Here is a 22,601-nt window from a genome sequence, read left to right on the forward strand (position 1 = left end):
CGTGTTTTACTCAGACCATGTTTTTGAGTTGTTGGAGGATCCTATCCTTAACGGATTTGGGAATATGCAGTATTCTACCTTGGATAGCTCACCTCATTAGACATGAGGGGATGACATAATTTCCTGATTGTCGGTTATTGAGATCTTTCCCAGTTTTTGTTGGAAGATCAGGGTTCTGTTTGGCTGGTCCTGCGGGTATGCCTGTTTCTTCTTTGGCGTTTACCTACGGGTTGCCTTATATTTTCTTTCATCCGGTTAGGATGACTTTTATTTTTGATTACATGTTTCCTTCGAGAACTTTCTCTGGGATCGATTCTCGCGGTTTACTTCTGCGGAAGTTTAAGGGACATGTTAGTCCTATGTTTTGTCTGTTATTCTCCTGGTCCTGCTTGGGTTAAGAGCTTCTGTCTTGTGGCTTGTTCAGACATGTGGTGCCTGTTCTGCCTGCCTGGTCCGGTTTAGGCGCGGAATGCTAACTTTATTATTTGTGTTTCTTGTTTCTCTTTTACAAGTTTCAGCTAAGCATTCTAACGAGGACTCGTGGGTATGTGAGGCTGGAAGGATTGTTACAGTCCTTTATTGAGCCTTAAGGCTGGTTGACTGGGGCAGCGGTGTTCCTCTGTGTCACTCCTTTTGCTTCCGATTCTCTCGGGTCCTAGAATATTCTTCCTCACGTGGGAGGATTGGGGATTTAGCGCTTCTTTACCGCTGGTTTAAGGCGGTTTGGCCTTTCACAGCCTCTAGGAATTGTCCTGTTGGACGTGTTCCTTCCGTGGTTCTCTTGTCACCTTGGACTTTTCCATGTGGTTTAAGTCTCCTTACGGGGCCCTGGGTTTCCCTTTGGGAGATGGTTGCTCTCTTCTTTGAGACCCTTTGGGTTTTGTCTGTTCCTCCATGTGAGTTGGGTCTCCTTTGGGGACCTGAATTTCCCTTCGAGAGAGTTCTTTTGGACTCTGCTTGGGATTTTTCCCGGACCTGGGGATGTTCCGCATCCTTGGTTTTAGGTACTCCTCTGTCTTGTATGGTGAGGTGGAGACAAGCTTTTGATCGTATGACCTTGTGGTATTCCCTTGCTTTTGACGTCTTGTGGCAGTCGAACGCCTATGGGCTCTAGTGTCTTGGTTCGAGATGTCTTAGCTCCTTTGGAGCATTGGACTTCGGCATGGGGTGGTCTCTTCCTTGTGTCGGGACTTGCGAGGTAGTTCTCTGGGTTCTCCTGGATATTACATTAATATTTCCCTGTGGGTCTGTTTTCTATATCAGATGGGGTATTGTTTGTTTTAAACAATTGGGGGCTTGAACCTGTCATCGTCCTGGTTCTTTCGGGTGCTGAGGCTTTTGCTCAGCGTTTCCCCTTGTGGATCCCGTTGCGGGTTGTTACCGGTCTTTTCAGGATCTAGGGCAGTTTCGGGGTTCTCTTGTTCCGGGAATTTGGGCTATGACCTTTAGTCTGGCTTGTAGATCTGGTCACGGTTGACCAGATTTCCTGAGGACTTTTTCTTTTTTTTTGGCCTTGTCTACGCTCAATGAACAGTTCACTTCAACGGTTTGCTGAAGTAACCTGATGACTTTGCGGTTCTGCAGGCGAAGGGTTATAGGGTTACCGCTGCAGCTAATACACCTTGTCTGTGCGCTAAGTTTTTAGGGGATTCCTTCCAGGTTCATCTGCATTGGAGAGTGCTCTCTGATTCAGCCTGATGACTTGTGTCTCATGGGCAGGTGCTCTGTCTCTAATGGCCCCCTTTTTCTTAGGGGGGGGTGGCTTGTTTTCCTATGGAGGCCTTGTTTTAAGACTTTTCCTAGATTCAGGGGATGGAACAGAGGATTTAACCTATTTGGAGAGAGACATGCTCTCTGGGTTGTTCTGTTCTATCTGGAGTCTTTCTGGCTCTGCGTCGAGATGGACCTTTGCTAGACTCTTCTGGGTCTTTGGCCTTGTCGACTGTCTTTATGGAATTTCGGTTGGTTCCCGAGCTCTGTGGAATGGCTGAAGCCATTTTTTCCTCTTTTGTGATTGGGTGTTGGGGCTTTTCTGTTTCCCTGTTTTCGAACCTACTGACCCTTGGGCTGGCCCGGCTGGGAGTAGGTCTTGATGTTGTTGTTGTTCCTTGGGGGTGTAATGGGCCTAGTTAACGTTTTATGCTTCTCTTTTGGGACCAATGAGTCGGTCTGGCGGCTGGTATTGCCTAGAGGGTGCCCTCTGTCTTGGAGTTTTTACAATCTGATATCTTGTTTAGCTGCATTTTTCTTCTTAGTAAGTATTCTCTCTTGGGTCGTCCTGATGATGGCTGCATATTCTTGACCCGGGTGTTTACCTCATCTGGGTCTGCTTCACGTATTTGTGTTGAATACTTCAGTATTATAAGTGCTGACAACTTGAGGTTAAGTCTTCAGTTGCCGTTTCGGCGCTTCCTCTCGATGTTAAGAGTAAAGATCGCTGTTCGGATGCCCGGTCCTAGACCTTGTGTTAGTGTTGGTCTGGGCGTTGCCTCCCCATTGGGGTCTTTTTGAGCTGTGCTCGTTCTGGGGGTCTTCCTTTATGGAATTTTGTGGTGTCCTTTGAATTTTTCTTTCCCTGTCCCTTTGGGAGTTTTGGGCTGGTGTTCCCTTCACTAGTAAGGGGTGTGTGGTTGGGGGCCGACCGCTGAGCGACGGTGTCTCCTGTAGGACTGTTGGCTCAGTTGAGTCTGATTTTGCGGTCTCTAGCTAGGCTTCCATACTATTTGCGGGTCAGTGTCCTTGGGGATTTTTCCTTTCAATGTTCTTGGCTTCGGACGAAGCGGAGTTTTGTTGGGTAGTGGCTTCAGGCCTGGTGCCCTCAGAATGGGCCACCTCTTGTACCCTCCCGTCTTGGCATTGTGTCCTCTATAGCTTGGGTATTGTTTTCCCAAAAGTAATGAATGCAGGTGTGGACTCTTTCCATTTATGGAGATACACATAAATTATGCTTACCTGATAATTTTATTTTCTTCTGGAAAGAGTCCACAACTCCCCACCCGTATTTTTTCTGTGGAGCGTCTGTATTTTTATTCTTCTGGCACCTTTTCACCCTGATGTTACGTCTACTGTTCCTTGTTTCTCAGCAGAATGACTGGGGGATGAGGGGAGTGGGGGAGGTATTTAAGCCTTTGGCTGGGGTGTCTTTGCCTCCTCCTGGTGGCCTGGTTCTTATTTCCCAAAAGTAATGAATGCAGCTGTGGACTCTTTCCATATGAAGAAAAGAAAATTATCAGGTAAGCATAATTTATGTTTTTAGTTTTACAATGTTTTATGTCACTTTAAACATTTATATTCCTGGAATTAAAGGGACATGACAGCACAAATTTTTCTTTCATTATTCAGATAGTGAAAACTATTTTAAAAAGTTTCAGATTTACTTCTATTATCAATATTACTTTGTTCTCATGTTATGCTTTGACGAGATATGTAAGTAGGTAGCATGCACATGCCTAAAGCCTCTTGCTAATGTATAAAATTGTTGCAAGACTGCTGCCAATTAGTGCTGCAGACGTGCACACGCCTGAGCTTACATACCTGCTTTTCAACAAAGGATAACAAGGAAACAAAGAATATTTGATATTAGAAGTAAATTGGAAAGTTGTTTTAAATTGCATGCTCTATCGGAATCATGAAAGAAGAATTTTATGTTTATGTCCCTTTTTATCATTTGTTCCAAACCAGGCTAGGAATAATCTAAAAGATCCAACTGTCTGCCAAGATCACTAGGGTTTTGCTTTAGCCTTTTTTTCTTTTCTTTTTCTTTTTTGAGGACAACAAAATAAATACAACACAAGATTCAAGTATGTTGAATATGTACATCATATCTGAAAAAATTTACACATACTTAGTGAGTAAATACCTCATTTTGTCCCCTTGTGGTCATATGGTCACTTTTGGACCTATAACATTTAAAAATAGTCTAGTGGTTGACAATATGTAACACTGAAAAATAAAAAGATAAAAACTAAAAGAAAAAGTTGCATCTCAAGGTAGATAAGTAAAAGGACTGTTACGCTGACATATCCAGTTTAAACAGGAGAATAAAGATGCAAGCCACCAGAACTGTATGTTACAAAATAGAGCATTGACAAAAGTTAGAGTCTGGAGATGCAGGGAGAGTCTTTCTGTGAAACCATCCAGACTGCCTAACAGCTCCTAAGCAATCGGTGTTGACGAGTTTCACTGCCTGCTTGTTTTCTTACTCAAGTCCATGTCAGGAGCGATGCTACAATACTGTCACACTTGAGAGGCTGTGTTTCTGTTCCACAGCATGGATTCTGGTAAGATCGTTTATTTTATTTTTTTATATACATATGTTGAAAACGCCAGAAGACAGGGTCACAGTGTGACTCCTTTTATCTTAATAGAGTCATGGGTTAATATCTCCTGAGAGGGATTATTGAACAGTGGGGATTAATCAAATGTGATGCTTTGATTATATGCTGCTTTATGTGTGAGATTTATTGGGCTCATAGACTGTTATATGACTGGAACGCACAAGTTTTTACTTTCACTTTGAACGCTGCACAGCTTGTAACTTGGCATGCTTTTTCTCATACTTGTTGTTAGGTCTAAGAAGGTTAACCTCTTTAGTTACCACTGACCTGTCTACCTCTGAGGACTCGCTGTCCCAAGAGGTGCATACCCATCAGGCATCTCCTTCTACACATGCAGCTTCCCGTAGCACGCCTGATCCTCCATCTGGAGGGAGCCGATTTTACCGCTCAGTTCAAAACGGCGGTGTCTGAGGCCCTCAGTGATTTACCTTGCCCCTCTAAATGCAAGCGAAAAGGTTAAACATAGCTCTCCTGCCCAGGGGTCATCATGCGAGTTATTGAATTTATCTGTTCTTACTCGGTTATCCGAGGACGAGTCATGCGCTGAGGCTTCAGAGGGTAAACTTTCTGGGTCGGAGTCTGCTGCCTCTAAGCCTTCTGCTGCGGTGGAACCAGCTTTTAGATTTAAGATTGAACACTTACGTTTTCTTCTAAAAGAGGTCCTGTCTACATTAGAGGTTCCAGAGGCCAAGTTGCCTGATGAACCTTTGATTCCTAAATTAGACATAGTGTACGAGGACAGGGTAGTGCCGTTAACCTTTCCTGTAAAGATAGCAAACATTATTAAAAAAGAATTGGGACAGAATTGGATCTTCCTTTTCCCCTTCGTCTTCATTTAAGAAATTATTCCCGGTCACAGACTCTCAATTGGAATTGTAGGGTTTCGTCCCTAAGGTGGATGGCGCTATCTCCATGCTTGCCAAGCGTACTACTATCCCGCCTGAGGATAGCTCGTTGTTCAGAGAGCCGATGAATAAGAAGATGGAAACTTTTCTAAGAAAGATGTTCCAACATACAGTGTACTTGTTTCAACCGGCAGCGGCTGTTGCCTCGGTTGCTGGAGCAGCTACCTACTGGTGCGACTCCTTATCGGAAATTGATCGAGGTGGAGGGTCCCCTCGACGTAATCCAGGAAAGAATTAGAGCATTTAGAATGGCTAATTCTTTTATCTGTGATGCAAACATGCAGATTATTCGCCTAAATGCTAAGGTGTCTGGTTTTGCAGCTTTCAACAAAGGACAAAACTGATCGGTCCGTATATTTAAAATAAAAAATTCTTTATTTCCACAGGTTAAAAAAGACCTCATTGTCAATGGTACAACATAGAGGGTGTAGTGTATCAGATAGGCTTACACGTTTCGGCGAAAGCCGTAGTCATAGCCTGTTCTATCCGGTACACTGTACCTATTTAAATACATAAAAGGTATTCATTGGTTAATTGACAAATTAAAAATTTGTATAAACACACCCTCTAACAATGTTACATGTTGCCAGTGCTGCCCAGAATGACGATATAAACATTCCGCAAACTTGAAAATGTGTATGTGTGTATGTATATATACTATATGTATGTATGTATGTATGTATGTATGTATGTATCTCGATCAGCATTCTGGAACTTAGAGCAATCTTCAATGCTCTGAATGCTTGGCCGCTTCTGGGTTCGTCCTGGTTTATCAGATTCCAATCAGACAATATAACCTCGGTGGCTTACATCAACCATCAGGGGGAACGAGATGCTCCCTAGCAATGAGGGAGTTATCTCGTATTCTGGAGTGGGCGGAGGTCCACAGCTGTTCGCTGTCAACGATCCACATTCCAGGTGTAGACAACTGGGAAGCGGATTTTCTCAGCAGACAATCCTTTCATCCGGGGGAATGGTCTCTCCATCCCGAAGTGTTTGCGGAGATATACAACAAGTGGGGGACGCCAGAGATGGATCTCAGGGCATCTCGTCTCAATGCTAAGCTACCCAGATATGGGTCGAGGTCCAGGGATCCTCAGGCGGAGCTAATAGATGCATTAGCAGTGCCTTGGAGGTTCAGTCTAATTTACCTTTTCCCGCTGTTACCACTTCTTCCTCGTGTAGTGGCCCGCATCAAGCAGGAACAAGCATCAGTGATACTGATTGCTCCATCGTGGTCGCGAAGGATGTGGTTCTAGATTCTCTGAGGCTGACTGTGTGGAGATTGAACTTAGTCCTAGCCAAGAGAGGTTTTTCTGCTAGTGATTGATACTCTCATTCAAGCTCGTAAGCCGGTTACTCGTCGCATCTATCATAAGGTGTGAAGACCCTACTTATTCTGGTGTGAAGAGCGTGGATTTTCCTAGCATAAAGTTAAGGTTGCCAGGATCCTAGAGTTTCTCCAGGATGGACTGGAGAAGGCCCTTTCTGCCAGTTCCATGAGGGGACAGATTTCGGCCCTATCTGTTTTACTGCACAAGAGGCTCCCAGAGATTCCCGATGTACAGTCCTTTGTTAAGGCTCTGATTAGTATCAGACCTGTGTTCAGATCGAAGGCCCCTCCTTGGAGTTTAAATCTTGTTCTTAAAGTGTTGCAACGGGCTCCGTTTTGAGCCTATGCATGAGATTAACATTAAATTATTGTCCTGGAAGATTCTTTTTCTACTGGCTATTGCTTCTGCGCGCAGAGTATCTGAGATTTCCGCCTTGCAACGTGAGCCCCCTTATCTGGTGTTCCATTCTGATAAGGCTGTCCTACGTACTAACTTAGGTTTTCTTCCTAAGGCCGCGTCAGACCGCAACATCAATCAAGAGGTTGTGGTTTCTTCCTTGTGTCCAAATCCTCCTTCTGCAAAGGAACATTTGCTTCATAATTTAGACATGGTTCGCGCATTAAACTTCTACATTCAGGCTACTTAGGATTTTAGACAAACTTCGTCCTTGTTTGTTGTCCATTCTGGGAAGTGGGACATAAACCTCCTCAAAGGATTACGGCTCATTCTACTAGAGCAGTGGCTACCTGGTCCTCCTTACATACTTTTTTAAATTCTACAAGTTTGATGTTTTTGCTTCGGCTGAAGCAGTTTTTGGGAGAGAGGTTTTGCAGGCTGTGGTGCCCTCAGATTAGGGTCCGCCTCTCTTTTTGTCCCTCCCGTTATCATTTAGTGTCCTCTAGAGCTTGGGTATAAGTTTCCCAACAGTAAGGAATGATGCCGTGGACTCTATATTAAGAAGGAAAACATAAATTATGCTTGCCAGATAATTTAATTTCCTTCTGTATAAGGAGAGTCCACAGTCCCCACCAGTGTTCTCCGATGGACAGCCCTCTAAATTATATTTTTTTCTTCTGGCACCATTTATACCCTGATATTTCTCCTATTGTTCCTAGTTCCCTCGGCAGAATGACTGAGGATGGGGGAAGTGGTACAGGTATTTAAGCCTTTGGCTGGGTTGTCTTTGCCTCCTCCTGGTGGCCAGGTTCAGTTTTTCCCACCAGTAAGGAATGATGCCGTGGACTCTCCTTATACAGAAGGAAATTAAATTATCTAGTAAGCATAATTTGTTTATTGCTTTATAGTTGTGAAATTATTGTTGCCAGCTTGCCATGTGGTTGTATATGTCCGGTCACTGGCGCGTAGTGCCGGTCGGTCTCTCTAAGCTTTGAGGCTGTGTCAGGCTTGTGAATTCCTCGGGTTTTGTGGCATCTATAAGGAGTTGTAGTTCGCGTTCTGAAAGTGCTTTGTCAATTAGGGTTGGCATCATGGCTTCTATTTTGGCGAGTCAGAAGTCAGGCATGTCAGGAAGATCGTTAACCCGCATGGCAGTATTTGGATTCAGCATTTTCCTGTGTAGTAGATTTGTATCGTGCAGGGGTTTATAGCTGTTCTAAGAGACAATGGATTCTGTTAGAGGTTTGGTGTGTTATTTTGGTTTCGTTATACAACCAGCTCTGGTGGAACACCCCGGGTGACTGGGGGGGGGGAGACACACCGCTGCCTGCGAGTCTTCCAACTCTCCTCTTCCAACTCTCCTCTTCCAACTCTCCTCTTCCAACTCTCCTCTTCCAACTCTCCTCTTCCAACTCTCCTCTTCCAACTCTCCTCTTCCAACTCTCCTCTTCCAACTCTCCTCTTCCAACTCTCCTCTTCCAACTCTCCTCTTCCAACTCTCCTCTTCCAACTCTCCTCTTCCAACTCTCCTCTTCCAACTCTCGGGTCATTAATACAGCTGCATAATGAGGCTTAGATGATAAAGGAGTACGGTATCAATCGTTTTGTGTATAATCGGCGGATTACTGCCTCTTCTCCCAGAGCTCCGGAAAGATGCGGCCGCTCAGAGCCATTGCTAGGACACGCCAAACAAAAAAAACATGATTTCTCTCCCCCCCCCCACACATTTAAAAATGTAAAACCCTGAACCTAAGAACAACAGTTTTCACAAATTCAAACATTATGAGCACTTGTAGTTCAGTGTTTAACATTGAAAAATTTGTGTTTTTACACTTAGAGTAAGTTATAAAAGTATTCATGTTGTTAAAGCCAACCTGAATTATAATAAGCCACAATAATATTGAAGTCAATACATGTTCAATACTCTGGCACATAAAATAAGCAGAGTAACCTGTTGCTGCTAAATACACCCCCTGCACAGACACTATTACTCATGAAAATTGTTGTTACACATTATTAGACTGCAGTCTGGGTCCAGGGCTACTATGCTGTTTTACTGGCAAAAGAAGCAGCTATTCTTCATCTCTGTGACTAGGATCAAGCATGCTGAAACGGCCATGGTGCTTCTATTTAGATGGATCAATCTAATCTTCTGCTACATTGTCTACTATGCACTGCTAGCAGATTCTACTCACCTACATGCTCCATGTTCTTTCCTCTCGGTCTTGCTAACAAGTGTAACACACCTCCCAGTTCAGTCAGCTCCCTCCCTCCTGCTGTCACTCAATATAGCCACAGGCAATGAAAGGGGAGGTGCAGGTGTTATGTCAGATTAGCAAACTTGTCAGACCAGCTAACGGAAGTTATGTTCACCGCGCATGCGCTCCCCCGCATCATCACATTCCAATCCCAGCAAGTCAAAAATTACAATCTACCTGTCAGATTGTTGGACACGTTTAAAGTGCATGAGCACACTAATAACATTAAACCCATCAGATTCTTGGTTCTTTTTAAATCGCATGCACTAATAACATCCATCAGATTATTGGACACTTTTTAGAGCGCATGCACAAAATACTAACACTTGTAACAATACCAGTCGGATTTTACAAATGCATTTTAGTGCGCGAAACGCGTCAGGAGCTTACCTTGTGTTCCCTGCAGAAGCCTGCTCCTGAATAAACTCTTTTTGGAACCACTGAGAGACTCCACGCTTCTTTTTCCTCATCACATATGTCCTATCACAAACCCTGATTGGCTCACTATACACCACGCTGATAGGCTGATAAATAATAAAGTCACGCTGCCCTTAACGTATACTGTCCACACTGTAGAAAGGGTCTTCTATACAATGCAATGTTTTGTATAGTAATTTGCATAAATCATGCTGTGCGTAGCATATAACTGTCCCCAGCCTGTAGTGCGGGAGATTGCTGAAAACAGCATTATGCACATCAAAGTGGTTACACACTAAAGCATGGAGACAGAGTAGTAGTGTGTGCAAAATGCATTGTTTCAGAAAGAGCAAGTAATTGGCACGTACGTATAATACTTGCACTTCTTGAATATGCATTTACTTGTCAACTGCTTTGTTTCAAGAATGGCTCCAGGGGTGTACAAAAGCTACTGACTACAATAATCTTAGTTTTTTATTTACTTTCTAATGTACTTTTTTTTAGTTTAATATTTGTAGCTGTCCTATTCATGTTTAAAAAAAAAAAATGTGCCTTAATTTTTTAGGTTTCCATGAAGAATATCAGCTTCCATATTATGATCTTGTACCTTCAGACCCTTCAATTGAAGAGATGAGAAAAGTTGTTTGTGACCAGAAATTACGGCCTAACATACCTAACTGGTGGCAAAGTTATGAGGTATGTAAGAAAACAGAAAAACACGTGTATAGTTTGTTTCAATGTATAAATATTTGGGAAGAGTAACATTGATACCAAGCTTTTCAAACCAGTGTCAGGATAGCTGTTGTGCACTACTCATCCCTAGTGATAAATGGGTATTTGGTAGAGAGGAACAGGCATCTACAATTATAAAAATAAAATAAATAGGTTTATTCAAGTTAAAGGAAGGGATTGAAAGGTCAAAATTGAAAAGTGCACGGGTGCGTTTCAATTTGAAATGGAAGCACTTTTTCATTGTACTCTCATTAGCAAAGTTTTTTTTTTTTTTTTCGTGGCTTATGCACATATCCTGTGAGGGCCCATTCTCCAGTATTCAAACACCACACCTCTGAGAGTCAGCATTGGCTTGTATGACACAAATTATGTCTTCACAGAAGCAATTTGGTATGTGTATTCGGATCCTCCATTAGGATCCGAATGCAGAAGTATGCACTATTAGATTGATTATTGTGTAAGATCACTACGTTGAGATCTGGATTTGCATAGATCTTAACGTGGTGATCTTTCCCATGAATCAATCCGGTTCTGAAAGAGCCAAATAGCGCATACTTCCGCATTCGGATATGAACAAAGGATACAAATGCACGTACCTAGAAAGCAATACAAACCACTGCCAGCTCTCTGAGCGAACATGGTGTTAGTATATTGGTGCACGGCCCTCTGACGAACAGTAATAACTTTTTACTAGAAGCATTTTTGCTAATGGAAGCATATTACAAATATGCCTCTATTTCACATTGAAATGCACAGAATCACATTTCAGTTTTGACTTTTCAGTCCATAAGGAACTCTTATTTCCGTGGCTGAGTACAGCAAGATTGCTACAGTAGTTTAGTTACTATATAGCTGAAGAAGATAATTAAAATCTGAACCTGTTACAGTTCCTTGATGCCAAAGTGAGAGAGCTTGTTTTATGCATTTTAACTCCCTCTTTAGTTTAAAAAAAATAATATAATTGCAACCGTTATAAAGAAGTAATTGTGACTTTAAATGCAGTTAACCCTTTCCTGCTGGGACTTATTTGTCTACATCGGAAATGTAAACAGATAATTAAAAACGTAAATCACGAGATCGTTCATACTATGATGGGATCAGGTGTGAGGGGGGAGTGCCTATGATGCTAGGCACACCCTCTAGCCCACGATCCCATTTACAAAGCAGCCAAGGCTTCAGGACAGCCAAGCAGTTAGGATGGCATGGAACGTCCTAACGACGGGAAAGGGTTAATCCTTCAAAGGGACATTAAACTAAAATTAAGTCCTATAAAATGTTTTTAATATATAAAAAAATCTTTAAATGTGCTGCATTTATTTAGCCTTTTTACATTTTACCTCTAAACCGTATTTTTTCCACTGCCCCTAGAGTTTGGAGTTCATACAGGAAAGCTGTTACCTTTCAGCTTGCTAGGTGTTTACTTGATCAGTGAATGGACTTATTTATATATGTCCTTAATTTGCTACAACAAAGGAGATAATATACTTTGTATGCAATGTAGTGCTAAGTAGCTGATGCATGCTATGCATATTAAATGATAAAAGTAAATTGGAAAGTTGTATGCCCTATTTAGTCAAAATGTAACTATCATGATTGACTGTCCCTTTAAGAGAGCATTACACAGGTTCAAGTTTATCTAATCTGAGGGCAACTATGTATCTATGTAGAATAACTTCAGTTTTAATTGTTCTTTCTTTTCAGGCTCTTCGAGTCATGGGGAAGATGATGCGAGAGTGCTGGTACGCTAATGGAGCAGCTCGTTTGACAGCACTACGTATTAAAAAAACATTGTCACAGCTCAGCATACAGGAAGATGTGAAAATCTGAAAAAACAAGCAACCCCTGAGAAAATGTGGAAATAATTCATACAAGCTGCCATGATGTAGTACATATGAGGCCTACCTCAATGTTTCATCCCAAACAACTGCCAGTTGAACAATGGGGCCTTTTTGGCCAAATGAAAGTGAACAGCACACTACACATTTAATTCTAGGTTTGGGTATGAAACTAAAAACCTTTATTTCTATTTCTTTGCCCCCTAAGAGCATGAAGATATGGAATCAACTTCAGGTAATTACCATATTGCCTGATTTTCGTTTTTTCTAAACGAAATTCTTACAGTGGCATCTCTTTCATCAGTGTAGGGTAAAATCCACTTCATCATACTTGTTTGTCCAAAATGGTTAGGGGTATTGACCAGTGCAGCAGACCATGCTCATTTTCTTAACTGGTTCAGATTCTAGTGAGCAAGCTGAGGTTTTTTTTGGACACTACCCTAATCAAAGACAAGGAGCCCCCCCCCCCCCCTTTCCAGGAACTGTGAAATCACTGTTCAGGCTTCACGATAAATCATACTGGAGCTTGAGGAGAAACACCACAGTCCACGTAGACCCACTTCCATGCATGTGCAAGGGTGTGTGTAGCTTTTTTGACCTGTGTTTTGTAGGTGCACACGTGTACATGTGAGCTTGTCTGCATGCGCAAATATTAAGCTCCCCTTTTTGAGGTGTCAGTATGTTGGTCACCTTTGTGACACTTCATGTAAAAATCGCGTACAGGGCCGCTTGTCACCTAGTTTTTTACAAAATCCAACTTCACCATACAACACCATCTGCTTTCCAGAAGGAGGAGATTCGTGCTGATGAAATCTTTTGGCAATAGAAATATTTCAATAAAAGACCCTCAGCTTGCGCTGTCCCAGAGGATATAAGAAGCGAGGACAACCTGCAAAAATCCATCATCATTTGTAAATGAATCTCAGGTGTCAAGCATTTGCCAACAGCAGGGATTTTAGATGTGTGTGCTCATTAAATAAACAGTGGCATGGGACTACATGGCTTCTTCCAGCCTGCCCCCTGTAAGATCTCTTCATGCTTCAGAAATGCTGTACAGATATCATTTGGTGCAGATTGGTAACTCTCACATGAGCCTTATCTGAACACCACTTAAACCAGGGCCTGACAAAGGTGGGAAAGAAGCAGGGTTTGTATTTAAGTGACGTCACATCGCATTTTAATACAGGATCTTAGTTTGATGGGAGAATTTTGGTTCAGCATCTATAGTACAATAACTCTAAAGCCATAACTTTTAACTGGAGTGATTTTTGTTTTTATATTTTAAGTTTTGGGGGGAGAGCAGGGATTTTAACTTTTTTTATTAAATATTTTAATTCTTTGTAAAAAAGAAAAACAAAAAACAGATATCTCTCTATATATAGATATATACACACATACGTAAATATAAATATTACCTCTCAGCCTATTGTTTGTATAGAAATCACTACAGAAAAACCAAATGCGCCAAGCTATATTTACACTGGAACTATTTGTACTTATACCTGGAATTTTCTTCTAGAGGCTGGAATGAATCTATACTTACGGTTACATGTCACATTTTTATAATACCATGTTCTCATTGTCTTCAGGTGTACACCATTTTCTGTGTGTATCCTTCAGGGGTTTTAGTGACGTGTCCAAAGTGATTATATATAAATATTTTTTCTGCTTTCTGTGCAGAACTGTTAAATAAACTCCCATTTATCTTGCCTGGTGTGTATGCCTCACACCGTTCATTATTGTATTACATTGTAGCTGGCTTGTGCATTAATGGGATGTGTAATAAGATTTGTGTTTTGTTTGTTTGGGCCCCCCCCCCTTTTTTTTGATCAGTGTAAATTGAGCTGTTTGTGTGTATGTAATTCATATGTACAAATATAGTTAACATGTTACACTGACACACACACACTAATGTAACATATCATGTTTTTACATTCATTATGGCAAACTTGAATCCGATATGAACTGTGTTATTGGCTGCTATTGTATATTGTAATTTCCTATGGAAGCATTATGATTTAAATCAATAACCAGCAAGTAGGGGTTAGACCTTTTTTGTCTGTTCACTAACTGGATTTATGTTTGAAAACTTATATCAGCAAAAGGCCTACAGAATAGATCTTATATTTGCTGAATTATTTAATGAAAACAAAATTATTTTCATAGTATACAAGTATGTTCTAAAAAAATCTTTTATGGGTTCCCTTTTTATAGGAGCACTAGATAGTCTATTTCTAGAACAGTGGCGCAGAAACAATCTGATTCAAGTTGAAAAATTGCCAACCAAAATATATATCTACATTTTTTTTTTCTTACATGTCCTTTTACAGGTTTTGCTAAATATGTTCATTTTACTACCTAGTTTGGCCAAAGTATCATAGCTGCTTTGTGAGTGAAAGTACAGAGGCCTACATGTCATGCTAGGAAATCAAAGCTTGCTCTAAAAAGGCTGAAGGATGACCCCTGAGTAAGCGGTGTTATTTTAATGCAAGCTTTTAGGAAATGGGACCCTGGATGTCTTTACATGCCTTATCTAGGCCTATTGTGCCAACTCTGTCCACAAGATGTTTCACCATCTTTATTTGAATGCAATTTCTGTCTTAAAGTGTCAGTAAACTTTAAAAATAATGTTATATAATTCTGCACATAGTGCAGAATTATATAACATTATATTTGCCAAACATTATAAAACATAATTTCCCCTATTAATTGTTTTTAAAAAAACGCTGTTTTACAGACCCGCTCTCTGTACTCTGCTGAGCGGGTCTGTTATATTTACTCAGCGCATCGGGCCAGCTGTATAGTCACAGCCCGGCCCGACCGCGCCATAGCACTAAGTGCAGCTCGCTCCTGCTCTGTCAGACAGCAGGAGCGAGCTGCACTTAGTGCTATGGCGCGGTCGGGCCGGGCTGTGACTATACAGCTGGCCCGATGCGCTGAGTAAATATAACAGACCCGCTCAGCAGAGTTACAGAGAGCGGGTCTGTAAAACAGCGTTTTTAAAAAAAAAAAAATTAATAGGGTATATTATGTTTTATAAATGTTTGGCTAATACAATGTTATATAATTCTGCACTATGTGCAGAATTATATAACATTATTTTTAAGGTTTACTGTCCCTTTAAAGGGACATTGAACCCAAATTTTTTCTTTCATGATTTAGATAGAGAATACCATTTTAAACAACTTTCTAATTTACTTCAATTATTTAATTTTCTTGATATTCTTTCCTGAAAAGCATATCTAGATAGGCTCAGTAGCTTCTGATTGGTAGCTGCACATAGATGTCTCATGTGATTGGCTCACCAATATGCAATGCTATTTCTTTAACAAAGGATATCTAAAGATTGCAGAAAATTAGATAATAGAAGTAAATTGGAATGTTGTTTAAAATTGTATTCTCTATCTGAATCGTGAAAGAAAAATTTTGGGTTTAATGGCCCTTTATGCTTCTTTTTCTCTCTCTCATTATTTTGGTAGTATCATTGTTTTCAGTTTCTCCACATCTTAGTTGAATGTTTTATTTTTTGGAGTAATAAGAAAAGAAAAAAAACACTAAAAAGCCCTTTTAAATGTAGGCTTGTTTGCAAAAGTACTGGACAGTATTACCAGACACTTGCTACCTACGTTAAAGGCCACCTGTATTTTTTCTTTTTTTTTTCTTTAACTCTGATTTTGTAATATATCACCTTCATGTCTGGTTGTCAAACTTGCATTTTGTTATAAAAAAGGCATTTATCTTTCTGGACAGTATTCCAGGTATATTTTGCTTCATGTTCAACTGATAAAAATGCCTCTCATTTGTGTGCAATTTAACATCTTCATTTAATCTTGCATCACGTGCCCATGCGTTTTTCATTTGGACATTAAATGGCTTTGTGTAACCACTACGTTATTTTATGGGGGACAGTCTCTATACGTATTCATTCTTTGCAAAATGAACATGTAAATGTTGAGATCTCAAACTACTGTTTTTTTTTTGTTGTTTTTTAAAGTATGTTTTGCAAGTGCATCATTTGATAAACCATTGGCCCTCTCTCATGTACAGAAGGTAACTATTTTATAGCTTTCGGTTTATTGGTAGTTTTTTAGGCCATAAGCACATAATGTAGTGATGGTAGAATCACAGTTTTACGTTAAAGTGTAGCATGATTTCTAATCATTTCTCAGGATGTCAGAAAATGTTTTACAGTAATCAAGAGATAGGTACATACTCAACAAGGACAGCAATCGTTCACAGTCGAAGACTGCTTGGAGGGCTCTGTCTCAGAGTCTTTATTTTCAGGCAGTTCTACGTAAACTGCATTTTATATTTGATGTTATGAAAGTGAACATACTGCATAATAAAATACTATTTTGAAATCTTTCATATCCTTAGATCTTATATACGTTGTGTTTCTAACTAAGGAAAGGTGAAAAAGTATCTATGCGTTGACATTCGGTGAATGTATATGGCACTCAAGCAGCAATCCCTTCCTTCTGACATGGAAGGGGTTGGAGTTTGTCATAAGTTGGTTAAAAATATTGGGTAATAATAGTTGGGTAATAAAACACAATTTTTTTATTTATTTTTTGTACCTGACAACTATGCAGAATCAGCTTAGGGCATTTCAAACTAGTGGTGTATGTTGCAGTATGTTCTGTTCCTAAGGGATTTACTAGCATCACAACATAGAATGTGGTTTTCAGTGAATTTATATGCTTTTATGATAACCCATTCCAGAGCCAGAGCATTCCACAGTGCACGGAAAGCAGTAGGTTCCTTGTCCATCTTGCATGGATTAATGTAAAGATGCAACTCTGGCTCTAGAAGTTAAGGGTTTTTCGGTACTTCTCTTATCATCCAGGTTTTCATTGTATTGGAAAGGACTGTAAAAACCACTTAGACACTTTACCTCCTCAGTATGCAAATGTAAATAAAATGTATAATAGAAAAATCTTTTGTTAATATAAAAGGCTGTCCAATTTCTGCTGTACATTAAAAGTTTGTTTTATTCATGTTACTTGTGTTTCCTATACATTATTTTATCTCTCTAGGGCTGGGCTTATTGAGTTCTTAAAGGGACAGTCACAATCAAAATTGTTATTGCTTAAAAAGATCGATAACACCTTTACTACCCATTCCCCAGCTTTGCACAACCAACATTGTTATTTTAATATACTTTATAACATTTAAACCTCTAATAATCTGCCTGTTTCTAAACCACTATAGACAGCCTCTTAATCACATGCTTTTGTATTTGCTTTTCACAACAGGAGACTGCTAGACCATGTGGGCGATTATAGATAACATTGTTCTCACGCCATTGAGTTAATTATGAGTAATTGGCTATAATGCAAGTCAATAGATAATAAATAAATAGCCATGTGATCATATGGCTGTCAAAAGAGGTTTTAGATAGAAGGTAATCACAAAAACTAGGGATTGGGTAATAAAGGGATTATGTATCTTTTCTCCTGTTAAGTGTAGTCAGTCCACGGGTCATCCATTACTTATGGGATTATATCTCCTCCCTAACAGGAAGTGCAAGAGGATCACCCAAGCAGAGCTGCTATATAGCTCCTCCCCTCTACGTCATACCCAGTCATTCTGTTGCACCTAACTAATAGATAGGACGTGTGAGAGGACTGTGGTGTGTTAAACTTAGTTTTTATTTCTTCAATCAAAAGTTTGTTATTTTAAACTGCACCGGAGTGTGTTGTTTCTTCTCAGGCAGCATTAGAAGAAGAATCTACCTGAGTTTGTCTATGATCTTAGCGGTCGTAACTAAGATCCACTTGCTGTTCTCGGCCATTCTGAGGAGTGAGGTAACTTCAGAACAGGGGATAGCAGGCAGGGCCCACCTGCAAGGAGGTATGTTGCAGTATATTATTTTCTAAGGAATGGAATTGACTGAGAAAATACTGCTAATACCGATGTAATGTAAGTGCAGCCTTAAATGCAGTAGTAGCGACTGGTATCAGGCTGATATGTATGTATGTATACTCTGAGGTATTTCTGGGGAATGGAATTTCACTAAGAAAATACTGTCTATATTAAAGTAATATTAGAGCCTGCACTGCAGTGAAAGCGACTAGCAGCAGGCTTATTAATAACATTTCATAATTTTCATTTTTAAAACGTTTACTGGCATGTTAATCGTTTTTTCTGAGGTACTTGGTGATAAAACTTTATGGGCATGATTTTTACCACATGGCTGTCGTTTGTTTCTGAATAAAAACAGTTTACTGAGCTTCCCCACTGTTGTAATATGAGTGGGAGGGGCCTATTTTAGCGCTTTATTGCGCAGTAAAAATTTAGTCACAGTCTTCCTATTTCTTCCTCCATGATCCAGGACGTCTCTACAGAGCCCAGGGGTCTCCAAAACTAGTTTTGAGGGAGGTAATCACTCACAGCAGACCTGTGATAGTGTGTTTTGACTGTGATAAAAACGTTAATATTAAATTGTTATCCGTTTTTTTGGGTATTAAGGGGTTAATCATCCATTTGCTGGTGGGTGCAATCCTTTGCTAACTTAATACATTTACTGTGAAAAATTGGTTGCTATAACTATTTTGGTTCATTGTTATTTCAACTGTGACAGCTTTTTGTGCTTCTTAAAGGCACAGTAGCGGTTTTTATATTGCTTGTAAATTTATTTAGAAAAGTATTTCCAAGCTTGCTAGTCTCATTGCTAGTTTGTTTAAACATGTCTGACACAGATGAATCTCTTTGTTCACTATGTTTAAAGGCCAATGTGGAGCCCAATAGAAATTTGTGTACTAATTGCATTGATGCTACTTTAAATAAAAGCCAATCTGTACATGTAAAGAAATTATCACCAGACAACGAGGGGGAATTTATGCCGACTAACTCTCCTCACGTGTCAGTACCTTCGCCTCCCGCTCAGGAGGTGCGTGATATTGTGGCGCCAAGTACGTCAGGGCGGCCCATACAAATCACTTTGCAAGACATGGCTAATGTTATGACTGAAGTACTATCTAAATTGCCAGAATTTAGGGGTAAACGCGATCACTCTGGGGTAAGAACAGAGTGCGCTGATAATAATAGAGCCATGTCTGATACTGCGTCACAATTTGCAGAACATGAGGACGGAGAGCTTCATACTGTGGGTGACGGATCTGATCCAAGTAAACTGGACTCGGACATTTCAAATTTTAAATTTAAGCTTGAGAACCTCCGTGTATTACTAGGGGAGGTATTAGCGGCTCTGAATGATTGTAACACGGTTGCAATTCCAGAGAAAGTATGTAGGCTGGATAAATATTTTGCGGTACCGGCGTGTACTGACGTTTTTCCTATACCTAAAAGGCTTACAGAAATTGTTAACAAGGAGTGGGATAGACCCGGTTTGCCTTTTTCACCCCCTCCTATATTTAGAAAAATGTTTCCAATAGACGCCACCACACGGGACTTATGGCAGACGGTCCCTAAGGTGGAGGGAGCAGTTTCTACTCTGGCTAAGCGCACCACTATCCCGGTGGAGGATAGCTGTGCTTTTCTTTCATGTAATTAACAAGAGTCCATGAGCTAGTGACGTATGGGATATACATTCCTACCAGGAGGGGCAAAGTTTCCCAAACCTTAAAATGCCTATAAATACACCCCTCACCACACCCACAAATCAGTTTTACAAACTTTGCCTCCAAGGGAGGTGGTGAAGTAAGTTTGTGCTAGATTCTACGTTGATATGCGCTCCGCAGCAAGTTGGAGCCCGGTTTTCCTCTCAGCGTGCAGTGAATGTCAGAGGGATGTGAGGAGAGTATTGCCTATTGAATGCAGTGATCTCCTTCTACGGGGTCTATTTCATAAGGTTCTCTGTTATCGGTCGTAGAGATTCATCTCTTACCTCCCTTTTCAGATCGACGATATACTCTTATATTTACCATTTCCTCTACTGATTCTCGTTTCAGTACTGGTTTGGCTTTCTACAAACATGTAGATGAGTGTCCTGGGGTAAGTAAGTCTTATTTTCTGTGACACTCTAAGCTATGGTTGGGCACTTTATTTATAAAGTTCTAAATATATGTATTCAAACATTTATTTGCCTTGACTCAGAATGTTCAACTTTCCTTATTTCCAGACAGTCAGTTTCATATTTGGGATTATGCTTTAATTATCATATTTTTCTTACCTCAAAAATTTGACTTTTTTCCCTGTGGGCTGTTAGGCTCGCGGGGGCTGAAAATGCTTCATTTTATTGCGTCATTCTTGGCGCGGACTTTTTTGGCGCAAAAATTCATTTCCGTTTCCGGCGTCATACGTGTCGCCGGAAGTTGCGTCATTTTTTTGACGTTATTTTGCGCCAAAAATGTCGGCGTTCCGGATGTGGCGTCATTTTTGGCGCCAAAAGCATTTAGGCGCCAAATAATGTGGGCGTCTTTTTTGGCGCCAAAAAATATGGGCGTCGCTTTTGTCTCCACATTATTTCAGTCTCATTTTTCATTTGCTTCTGGTTGCTAGAAGCTTGATGTTTGGCATTTTTTTCCCATTCCTGAAACTGTCTTATAAGGAATTTGATCTATTTTGCTTTATATGTTGTTTTTTCTCTTACATATTGCAAGATGTCTCACGTTGCATCTGAGCCAGAAGATACTACAGGAAAACCTCTGCCTGCTGGATCTACCAAAGCTAAGTGTATCTGCTGTAAACTTTTGGTAGCTATTCCTCCAGCTGTTGTTTGTATTAAATGTCATGACAAACTTGTTAATGCAGATAATATTTCCTTTAGTGATGTACCATTGCCTGTTGCAGTTCCCTCAACATCTAAGGTGCAGAATGTTCCTGATAACATAAGAGATTTTGTTTCTGAATCCATAAAGAAGGCTTTGTCTGTTATTTCTCCTTCTAGTAAACGTAAAAAGTCTTTTAAATCTTCTCTCTCTACAGATGAATTTTTAAATGAACACCATCATTCTGATTCTTTGGACTCTTCTGGTTCAGAGGATTCTGTCTCAGAGATTGATGCTGATAAATCTTCATATTTATTTAAGATGGAATTTATTCGCTCTTTACTTAAAGAAGTACTAATTGCTTTAGAAATAGAGGATTCTAGTCCTCTTGATACTAATTCTATACGTTTGGATAAGGTTTTTAAAGCTCCTGCGGTTATTCCAGAAGTCTTTCCTGTTCCTAATGCTATTTCTGCAGTAATTGCTAAGGAATGGGATAGATTGGGTAATTCATTTACTCCTTCTAAACGTTTTAAGCAATTATATCCTGTTCCGCCTGACAGATTAGAATTTTGGGACAAAATCCCTAAAGTTGATGGGGCTATTTCTACCCTTGCTAAACGTACTACCATTCCTACATCAGATGGTACCTCGTTTAAGGATCCTTTAGATAGAAAAATTGAATCTTTTCTAAGAAAAGCTTATCTATGTTCAGGTAATCTTCTTAGACCTGCTATATCATTGGCTGATGTTGCTGCAGCTTCAACTTTTTGGTTGGAAACTCTAGCGCAACAAGTAACAAATCGTGATTCTCATGATATTATTATTCTTCTCCAGCATGCTAATAATTTCATCTGTGATGCCATTTTTGATATTATTAGAGTTGATGTTAGATTTATGTCTCTGGCTATCTTAGCCAGAAGAGCTTTATGGCTTAAGACTTGGAATGCTGATATGGCTTCTAAATCAACTCTACTTTCCATTTCTTTCCAGGGAAACAAATTATTTGGTTCTCAGTTGGATTCTATTATTTCAACTGTTACTGGTGGGAAAGGAACTTTTTTACCACAGGATAAAAAGTCTAAAGGTAAAAACAGGGCTAACAATCGTTTTCGTTCCTTTCGTTTCAACAAAGAACAAAAGCCTGATCCTTCGTCCTCAGGAGCAGTTTCAGTTTGGAAACCATCTCCAGTCTGGAATAAATCCAAGCCTGCTAGAAAGGCAAAGCCTGCTTCTAAGTTCACATGAAGGTACGGCCCTCATTCCAGTTCAGCTGGTAGGGGGCAGGTTACGTTTTTTCAAAGAAATTTGGATCAGTTCTGTTCACAATCTTTGGATTCAGAACATTGTTTCAGAAGGGTACAGAATTGGTTTCAAGATGAGACCTCCTGCAAAGAGATTTTTTCTTTCCCATGTCCCAGTAAATCCAGTGAAAGCTCAAGCTTTTCTGAATTGTGTTTCAGATCTAGAGTTGGCTGGAGTAATTATGCCAGTTCCAGTTCCGGAACAGGGGATGGGGTTTTATTCAAATCTCTTCATTGTACCAAAGAAGGAGAATTCCTTCAGACCAGTTCTGGATCTAAAATTATTGAATCGTTATGTAAGGATACCAACGTTCAAGATGGTAACTGTAAGGACTATATTGCCTTTTGTTCAGCAAGGGAATTATATGTCCACAATAGATTTACAGGATGCATATCTGCATATTCCGATTC

The 22,601-nt window shown here is 40.2% G+C and overlaps 1 protein-coding gene across 1 annotated transcript in view; it reads left to right on the top strand.

The window, feature by feature from the left end:
* The window catches only part of ACVR1B (activin A receptor type 1B), a 143,395-nt gene extending 129,465 nt beyond the window's left edge, over positions 1–13,930 (top strand). Inside the window, exons 8-9 of the mRNA XM_053708028.1 lie at positions 10,213–10,343; positions 12,081–13,930. Of these exons, the coding sequence (XP_053564003.1) occupies positions 10,213–10,343; positions 12,081–12,206 (257 nt within the window). The 3' untranslated portion in view covers positions 12,207–13,930. The remainder of the gene's footprint in view (positions 1–10,212; positions 10,344–12,080) is intronic.
* The last annotated feature ends 8,671 nt before the right edge of the window (positions 13,931–22,601 follow it).

This window comes from Bombina bombina, chromosome 3 (assembly GCF_027579735.1).
Source record: "Bombina bombina isolate aBomBom1 chromosome 3, aBomBom1.pri, whole genome shotgun sequence".
Lineage (NCBI taxonomy): Eukaryota > Metazoa > Chordata > Amphibia > Anura > Bombinatoridae > Bombina > Bombina bombina.